We start from the raw sequence: 9,365 nt of genomic DNA, 5'->3' as shown, positions 1-9,365 counted from the left end.
GGCCCGGGCCCCGCCGAGGCCTTCCTTGGAGGCTTCTCTTTTAATGTGGAAAGGGAATATTGTGTAACCCGGGGAAACCTGTCCTGGGGGCCGCGGTGTCTGTGGCGACGTGCACGAGCTGGCAGGGCTCGTTTCCCCCTCGGGTTTGGTGCCTCGTGCCGGGAAAACTCCGCAGGGAATTCACTTTTGTTGTTTCTCCTCCCGTCCAGAAAACCTCGGCTGGGCGAGTCGGACACAACTGCTCTGCAGTCGGCTTTGTTCAGCGTTGCTGGTCCCTGCCTTCATTGTGCTTTTCCTTGCGGGTTCTTGGGTGAGGAAATAGGGCTTGTTTCACATGGCCTGGTGTATTATTAAACAGTTTGTGGCTCCTCTGCTTCTCGGGCGTGATTGCAAGTGCGTGCAGATCATCCTGTCTGCCCACAAACAGGTGTCGTGCAGTTGTTTCTCATTTGCTTGAGTATCCATAAACACGGGATGTTTAACTCATCCCTAGGGGCAAAGGTTTATCCTCTCCACGGTGTGTGTCTCTTACAGCCACACACAGGGCAGACTGCGTGGGTGACAAAGGCACTAATTAGTGAAGCCGCTTATTTAGGATATCACTTAGGTGAGGCAGATCAAGACACCTTTGTATTCCTGCTTCAATAGTTGATTTAATCCTGAATTTCTGCAGTGAAAGGGGCTGGAGTATTTCTAGGCGTGGGAAGGGCTGTAGGACTGAAGTGAGTTGGTTTTGGTTTGTGGGGTTTTCTGTGAAGTGTGAATTTCCCCGAGTTTTCAGAAACTAAACAGGAAGAGAGCTGGAACAAAGTAAAGAGACAGGCAAACTGAAGCAGGAGAGAAGCTGGAGAGGATCCTTTTTTTATTTCCTCCACTTTATCTTTCTGTCCTCCAAAATTGAAAAGGAAAAAAAGCTTCAGAAAACTCCTTGCAGCTCAAACCAGTGCAGAGGACCCAGGAACACACGTGGCAGTGCCAGAACCTCAGCTCAGCTCAGCGTGCTGCTGCTTCTCTGGATCAAATGTTCACTCCTGCCAGCAGACAAGGAACGGGAGTTGTGAGACGGGATGATACCCCTGGAAGGGAGATGATTGTAGAAAGGTCTCCTCAGTTCCCAAGCCCTGTTTAGTCCAGGTGTCTCAGTCTGGGGAAGAAGTGGAGAAAGTTCTCTGAACTATGAGATGTTAAGAGAGAGACAGTGCATCCTACCACAGGCCTACTGGCAGCAGTTACTTTGTCCTGATAATATCTACCTGGTTTGTGAGATTCCTTTTGCAGAGTTCGTTTAGGGAGGAGTCAAATTGCAAATTAAGTTGTCGGCCCACACAATAAAACCTAGAGGCCATGGCCTGGCTCCTGAGAGTTTGGTTCCTTTTTTTCAGCTGTGTTTGTGTGATGCTGTCTCAGGGGCTGCATCCTGGAGTGAGCAGGTAGTGAGAGCAACAGCCAGAGCAGCTTCCAGGACGTTTATTTTACAAGACACTTAAGAAATGCTTTTCTCTTTCTTCCTGCCACTCTGAACGTGTCATAAAAGTTCAGATTTGTCTTCATAAAATCCTGTTGTGCCTATACAGTGATTCAGGCTTTGGGGATGGTTGTGTCAAACGTCTTCCTTGACACACGTTTGGCAGTTGACCTTAATGACTCAGAACTTGAATGATATACTTGTGCAGCTCTTTTGTTTGAGCTTTGCCTCGTTTCTTGTTTTTCTTCATTGGCTGTAGATGTTCAGTGTAAGGAGGTGCTTCTGTCACACTGACACACTCGTGCTGACACATGTTTCCATTAGTGAATGCTCCTATAAATTAACTTTTGCATCATGTTGGTAAAATAATCATTAGGCTGAGTGTGGGAAGTATGTGACTCTAGAGATGAGGCAAGACTGGTGGAGGAAGGTAAAGTCCTGCTGAGTTGCAGAGGGGTGGGATTTTTGTGCAGGCAAGATAAGGAACTTCTGCCCACAAGTTTGTGGTTTTGTTTTTTTCCTGGACTATACTTTTTATTTCTCCTTACACATCTTGTCCTCCTGCAGGCACAACAAAAAAAATAAGTCCCAGGTATCTGTGACAGCTCGAGGCCTGTTATTCATATGATGTGTTTATAATTACTCTGGAATGCCCTTCAGTAACAGATATGCTTGTTACTCTGCTGGTCTGAGGGATCTGCAGCTTGTGCTCAAAGTGGGAGGGAAAAAAGTTATTTTAGATGTTACTTCACCAGGTCTGCCTGGAAAATTAGGGAAAGTTGTGGAATGAGGTGATTTAATCTTAACACAGTGACACAGAGAAGAGAATATGCAGACACACACTCTTACTTTGAGTGCATACTTTATAAATCTGTTTGGCAGGTGGTTCTTCCTTTTCAGAGCTGTAAGAGGGAGTCTCCAGACAAACCTGAATGTTCCATAAGGAAAGATTCTACCTTTGGGTTTGTGAAGTACCTGGGATGTGGTTGTTGTAACGTACGAGTCTGTGTACTTGGAAATTGTTTTCAAAATCAGTCTATCTTAACAACTAGTGTGAAAAAGGTAGCTTGGTAGGTATGACTGAAGCCAATGAGCTCATAAAAGTGTAATATAAGTGTTTAAGTGATGATAATTCCTCGCTGGGAAGGTGTGGCAGTCACTTGGCCTTGGGAATGGTTGCTGTGGTTAAGATTTCAGTGGTATCATAAAATAATTTAGATTAAAAGGCACCTCTGGAGATCACCTTGTCCAATCCTCTCCTCAGAGCAAGGCCAACATCTCAGTCAAGTCAGGCTGCTCATGGTCTTGTGCTGTTCAGTTTTGAGTATCTCCAAGAATGGAAATTGTACTTTCTGGGCAGTTTTTTGGTGCTTAACTGCTGTTGCTGGGGAGAGATTTTTCTCTGTGGGATACAATGCAAATCTTGCACATCTGAAAACCTGTTCTGTGGCCAAACTATAAAATGCCACCGAGGTGTGAAGTGTGAGTTTTCCTTAATGAACTCCTGAAGGGAACAGCATCTCACCTTGATGCTTTTCTGACCAACAAGAGGGTTGGTCGTTCCCTTCATGCTCCACCTGCACCAGGGCTGGTTGAAGAGCTGGACTGTGGCTGCTCAGAGGGCTCATGAGCTGGTGCCAGCCCAAGCATGGGCACCCAGGAAGGACAGTTGTCCCTTACAGTCCCTTTGCACCAAGACATCACTGGCAGAGTCAGAGAAGCTACATTAGACTTCCTTAAAAGTCATGACATCCTTTGCTGCCAGCCTTTTTCCTTCCTGTTTCTGGGACTACCTCCCTTCTCTCTGTTGTGACTCGTGTGTTTCTGTTGGTATCTGTCTGCTGCTGTGCACCCAGAGATATTTTGGGCTTCTTTTGGTTTGTTCTTTGATGATCCACATGCTTGATTAACTTGAGTCCTGTACCTGTGGCCTGTTCCTTACTCTTGATTATTGATTTTTTCTGGACACATCTGTTTTTTTTCCCTGAGCCTGCTAGTGCAGGAAGTCATAGAATGCTATAACAGTTTGGGTTGAAAAAGACCTTTCAGATCTCAGGAATGGTTTCATGCAAAGCTTAGAGTTTATTGTGGGTTTTGTTTGGTTTGTGTTGTTTTTTTTAAGGGGCGGGGGAGGATTCAATCTTTAAGTTTCAAAGTGAATTATTTCTGCCTTTTTTTTCCCCTGAGGAGATGCTGCTTCTGCTTTCCTTGATGCTTCAACTTTTGAATTCTAGAATAATGACAAACCTTTGTATGGATCACTAAAATTTCTTAACCATTCTTTCTCTTTTTACTTGTTCCTCCAACAAAAGAAGACTCCCCTGAATAAGAAATTAATTGAATTTTCAGATTTTTTTATTTTTTCAGCTTCCTTCTCTTACCTGAGGAAATTGACCCAAACTGAGTATGTTCAGGTCAGGTTTTGTTGGTTTTTGTTTTTGGTTTTTTTTAACAGAGCTGTAAGCACCATGTCCCAGAAAATGAAATAAAAATATTTGGCATCCTGTAAGTTCACATGGACTTCTCTGCTATTATTGTGGTATATCCTGTAGGAAAGAAGAATATAAAGATGTGCACTTGTGTGGAAGTCTGGCCAAATGCTTCGTAACTCACATGATTTCTGGCTGGTGCTCTAGATGATAGAGGAAACAGAGAGCCTTTTGAGCCAAGCTAAAAGGAAATCACCTTTTCCTTTTATTACTTTTTTTTTTTTCTGTTAAAGCTCTGACTGTTGAGCAGGACATATGAAGAGATGGGTCAGGACAGTAGAACCTGGGGCCACTGGTGTCTCCTGTGTATTCTGAGAGCAGGGGAGTTCCTTTAGGATTAGTCATGAGCTGATCTGTAATTTCTCAAGGGGAAAACCCCACAACCTGTGTCTGCTCTCAGAGCTGTTTGTTACTGAAGCACTAACAATGTGCTCCCAGGAATGAGTGCTGCTGGAACACTTGGAGTCAGGATTCTCCTGAATTTTCGTCTCTCCTTTTAAACACAAGGAAAAATGATAACAAATGCAGTGTTTGGAAGAAGCATTTTCTGCTGGATGGAATACATCTGTGGAACTTGTCTTCCTTTCAGTTATCTCTGAAACAATCTGTTTTGGAGAAAAGTGGATTCAGTGATGCAAACATTGGGTCCTTTTCAAAATCTGTTTTGAGAAACAAGTTCTTCATGCTCTTTCTCTCAGAATAATTGATTAAAACTGTAAAAGTTGCTTCTTGAAACCCCTCTCTCAACAGGAGACAAAACAGTTTCAGGTTCAGGGAACATGTGTGTTTTCCTTGGAATCCTGTGCCTGTTTTCACACAAAGGTTCAGCAAAACCTAATAATTTTTGAACGTGATTAATTCAATTTAGTTGCCAAAGGAGGCTGGTTTTCAGAGTGTCTGTGCTATAAAATTCACAAAGTGTTAGATCAGCATTTGGAATATGTAGTGCATCCAGGGCTAAGGGAGACACTGAGATCTTGGTTCTTCCAGACCGAGTAACTTCTTGCATCTTCCTCACTCTCCTGAAGGAAGCAAGCCACTATATTTTTCTCAAAGACAAAAAAGCAACAAGAACTAAACAATAAAAACCTGTGTGTCTTTTAGGAACTGTCACTTGAGCTTCTCTGTGTTCTGAGCTTTGTGACACCAAGGCCCATTCTGAAAAGAAGGCATTTTGGTTATAGGGCTGCAAGGGATCTAGCATTTATGTTTGCAGAGGGCTCCTATCAGTGATCTGCTATTGTTTTATCATTTCTGAGTAAATTCAGATCCTTACAAACCAAAGACTTCAAGGTTTGGTGTTTTTATACTTCAGATGTCTGCACTGTATGGGCTGTCTGCAGTTGCCCTTTGGATTAATTAAAAGGTGTTACTTCACCTGTGAAAAGTGAAGATCTTCAACAGCTTTTTGGACAGGTTGTGCAGTTGGTGACAAGTCAGGTCCTTGTGATTCAGGCAGAGGAGGGAAACAGATCCCTGATTTTAATCCAGCTCTTTCTTTGGAACTCTTTCAGGTTTATTGCCAAGCCATGTGCCATAAACCTTGGCATTCAGGACAGTGGACCTCACAGAGCCCAGCCCAATGCAATTTTAGAGAAGGTGTTTACATCCATCACTAAGGTGAGTCATGATTCAAATTCTGCTGGATAAGGAGGCCTAGAAGTAAGGGGAGAGGGGGGAGTTCTTTGCTTCCACTTGCCCTAGTTCAAGAGAAATGCATTTCATCCTGTGCAGGCACAATGAGCAAACCTCTTATTTTACTTTGCCTCTGGCACGTCCTTCTTGTAGCAGACTAAATTCCCTTTATGGCTGAGCTAAGCTTTTGTGCACAGAAGAACCTTTTTTTGAATAAAAAAAGGTTTTGAGGCTTCATCCTTTAGTTCCCTGCTGTTGTCCAGCTCCTGCAAGAGGTGGTGATTCTTGGTTCAATAAGTTTCCCGGAATCTTTCCCTTTCTGTTGGAAAAGTGCTGCTCTTTTCCTTGCGATCTGTTCCTTTCCTGGTTTTATTGGCCATTTGTGTGAATGCCTCCCTCTGCTTTTTGCCATCTGCTGTGGAATTGGACAACAGCTGTCACAGTGGAAGTCAGATATTTGAGGAAGGTGTTCAGTCAATGGAACTGTGCCCTGATAAAGAGTAGGACATTTAATGCTGGCAGAAGGTGTTCCTCTTGATTGTTTCATGGCCTTTCTTTCCGTTCTCCTTCACTCCAGCCTGACAGAGTTCCACACTGTCTGTGCTCTGGGTGTTGACAGTGAGATCCATGCAGACAGTGTGATAGATTTTCATTAAAGATAATGAAATGGAAAGTTTTATGTTCTGGTTTTGTGAGCTTCATTTTGAGTGGAGCAGATAAAGTGCTCAGTAAATGGAAGGGAAATTCTATAAAAGCTTTACTAAAAGTGGCCTCATGGGAACATTAAAGTTTAGAGATGTTTGGAATGACGTGTGAACTGAAAAGTCTGTGAGATTTGATGCTGTTTGTGGGGATGATTTTATGCCAGGGATGCCCTTGAAGTGAGTGGTTAGGAAGCCCAGGAGGACACAGGCTGTGCAAAATGTATTCAGCTTATGAAAGCAGAGCTGTGTTCAGGTGTACCAAGGTGCTCGTGGCTGCTGTTGCACTCGGAGAAGTGGATGTGGGGTGGCACTGGGGCATTGCTCTGAAGTCAGAGCTCTTTGAATTCCTAGAGGCAGGTTCACTTCCAAGTGTCTGGCAGCCCAGACCATTAAAGCCTGGTTAAGTGCAGGGAGATTTGGTTGTGGTGGGATTACAGACACAGGCTAAGTAGTGAAAATCAAATGACAGATAATCTTGCTTTTCAGCTGCACTGTCTGGAGACTCTATTAAATCAGAATTCTGCAAAGTTCTTTTGGTTTTTCTGTAACTCCAGTAGTAAAATGTGTTTATCATCTTTCAGTTGTAAGAGCTCCCTGGCAGAGCTTGTTAAAAGGATACTGGTCTGAAACTAACATGGCTTATCTCACCACTGGGCCATTTTAGAGGTAGTTATCAGGTTTTGTTCACTTTGTCTCTTATAAATCCATTTATGTCATTCTTCAGACAAATGAAACTGCCAGTTGAGTTTCCAGTCAGAGAACAGTGATAGATTATTCATCATACAATTATTTCAGTTTTCAAATTTAATCTTGTTAATAAACTTTGCTAATGGAAATGACAGCACCTCTGTGGTGCTCTTTTGGAATACAGAAATACCTGGAGTGTTAAACCAGCTCTTGCTTTGAAGTTTCCCTTCAATGTGTTCAACTCTGGTTTTCCTGGACTGTTTGAATTGTTGTGCAGGTTTTAACAGGTAGGACAGGGCATTTGAAAAGCTGCTCCTCCTCCCAAATTAAGACACAGAACAATTGCATTCTTTGTTACAGTGTTCTGCCAAATGATGGGATGGATGCAGAAATGTTAAACCAAAAGCATTCTGGATAATTAAGTAATTAGTGGCTTATGAAGGTTAAACATGAATGAACATTTGTGGCCATGGGTTCCTGCTTCTGTACCAAGTGCGTTCCTAGTCTGTGGGGTTTGTTACCTGTGCATCCTTTCTGTCATGGTACAGAGGGGATCTCAGACTGCAAGTAGGTTGAGAAGTAAGAGAAATGACACTTGTTTCATTTTCCTTCAGTCTCCAGATGGAAAGAGGTTAGAAGGCTTGTCAAAGCAGCTAGACTGGGATGTGCGAAAGATCCAGCGCTGGTTTCGTCACCGGAGGAACCAGGACAAACCCACCACCCTCACAAAATTTTGTGAGAGCATGTATGTCTGTGCAGAGGCCAAGATGTGGCTTCATCTTACAGCTCCAACTGTGTGTTGTCTTCTCTAACTGAACCTGTGGTCAGCTGCTGATTTAAATGGGTGACTTGGGCTGGCTGGGGGAAGGTAGATTCTCTTCTAAGCAAATGAAAGAAGTGAGGAGGGTTTTTTAGAATTCAGTGATGTAAAATATTTTGTATATGTGCATGAGTGGCCAGAAGATGTGCAGGAGTCATTCCTGTCCACTCTGAGCAGCTGGTGGGCCAGGCCCTTGCTGTAAAGGTGGCACCTCAGTGTGCATGTGTGTCCAGATGTGTGTGCACAGTGTCATTGCACTGAGGGCCAGGCTGGTGTCTCCACACTTGTGTCAGAGACCAGCATTTGTTTCCAGACAGAACAACCTCCTGGCTTACACAGTGATGGATAAACCCTTGAACAGACACCTCTTGGGTTCCTGTTCTTTTCATTTCAGTTCACTCTCTTGTTCTTTGTTTCTTTCTGAGTTACCTGCAGTTACCTCTGGTAGTTTAGTAGCATCTGCATTTTTTTTCCTGACTTGTTATTTCTTCTGTGCTGGTTTCTTTCCTTTCTAGTAACTTTCTTCATATTAATTCTTCCCCCCAGTATGGTTTTGTCTACTTAAAGCCACAAGGTAAGAGGGACATATTCATATATTAGGACACCTTCTGGATAACAGAATATCTTGTTCTACATTAAATCATACAAATGATGCATGTTCCCTCTGAGCTTTATTTCAAACTTGTCTCTTGATGCAAACTTGTGTGTGCTGGGAAAGCTTTTCACTAGGTTTATTCTTACATTAAATGTTTACAAATGAAGAGATTATGTTTTGGGGGGTGGAAGCTTTTCAGGTGTCAAAATTGGGTGTTTTTTTCACACCTGTTCCAGTTTTTGTTACAAATGTTGACCAAAAGCTCTTTCGTAAGTGTAATTTGTTTTGTTTGTTTCTTTTCTTCCAGGTGGAGATTTACATTTTATTTAAGTATATTTTTTTATGGAATCAGGTTTCTCTGGACGGTGAGTTGGTCTGTCACCCCCACCCCTGGTTCTGTGGGGCATGCAGCTGGGTTCTGGTTGTTCTGCAGAAACAGGGGGGCTTTGGCTCCTGTGTCACCCCTTCAGGGCTTGCACCCAACTTAAACCAAGAGGGTTTAGTGGTGATAATCACCTTTATGTTCCCTTGTTTGAGATCCTTGGGTTTCTGTTTAAGGACCTTCTTCCCTGCCCATGCAGGGGGGACTAGATGATCTTTTAAGGTCCCTTCCAACCCAAATCATTCCATGATTCTTTACACTATAGGAAAGTTCTACAGATCTGTCATTATGGAAATGTTAGAAACTTTGGGGACAGCACTGAGTTTTTGGTTTGTGAAGTGTTTTGTTTTTATTGCAGGTTCATCTCTTGGGGTCTTTAGCAGTATTAGGGCTGCCTGATTATTCTTTGAACTTCCATTGCAGCGTCACTTGCCTTTGACTGCAGAAAGAATATTTTAAATCACTAGGATGTTTTATAATACATTTAGCTTGAATCAAGATACAATCCCAGGGTGACAGCACTGTAGGGATCAGCTGCCTTAGGTGACAGGGAAGAAGAAACCCAGGGAATAACAACTTCTCTTTCCC

The 9,365-nt window shown here is 43.0% G+C and overlaps 1 protein-coding gene across 1 annotated transcript in view; it reads left to right on the top strand.

Annotated features, from left to right (window-relative positions):
• The first annotated feature begins 1,871 nt into the window (after window positions 1-1,871).
• CERS5 (ceramide synthase 5) overlaps window positions 1,872-9,365 on the top strand; it is a 15,259-nt gene continuing 7,765 nt past the window's right edge. Inside the window, exons 1-4 of the mRNA XM_009994085.1 lie at window positions 1,872-1,895; window positions 5,410-5,574; window positions 7,595-7,725; window positions 8,703-8,760. Of these exons, the coding sequence (XP_009992387.1) occupies window positions 1,872-1,895; window positions 5,410-5,574; window positions 7,595-7,725; window positions 8,703-8,760 (378 nt within the window). The remainder of the gene's footprint in view (window positions 1,896-5,409; window positions 5,575-7,594; window positions 7,726-8,702; window positions 8,761-9,365) is intronic.

This window comes from Chaetura pelagica, unplaced genomic scaffold (assembly GCF_000747805.2).
Source record: "Chaetura pelagica isolate M959 unplaced genomic scaffold, ChaPel_1.0 scaffold743, whole genome shotgun sequence".
In the NCBI taxonomy this organism is placed as follows: domain Eukaryota; kingdom Metazoa; phylum Chordata; class Aves; order Apodiformes; family Apodidae; genus Chaetura; species Chaetura pelagica.
Note: the sequence above shows the minus strand (reverse complement) of the source record. Positions and strands in the feature narration are given on the sequence as shown.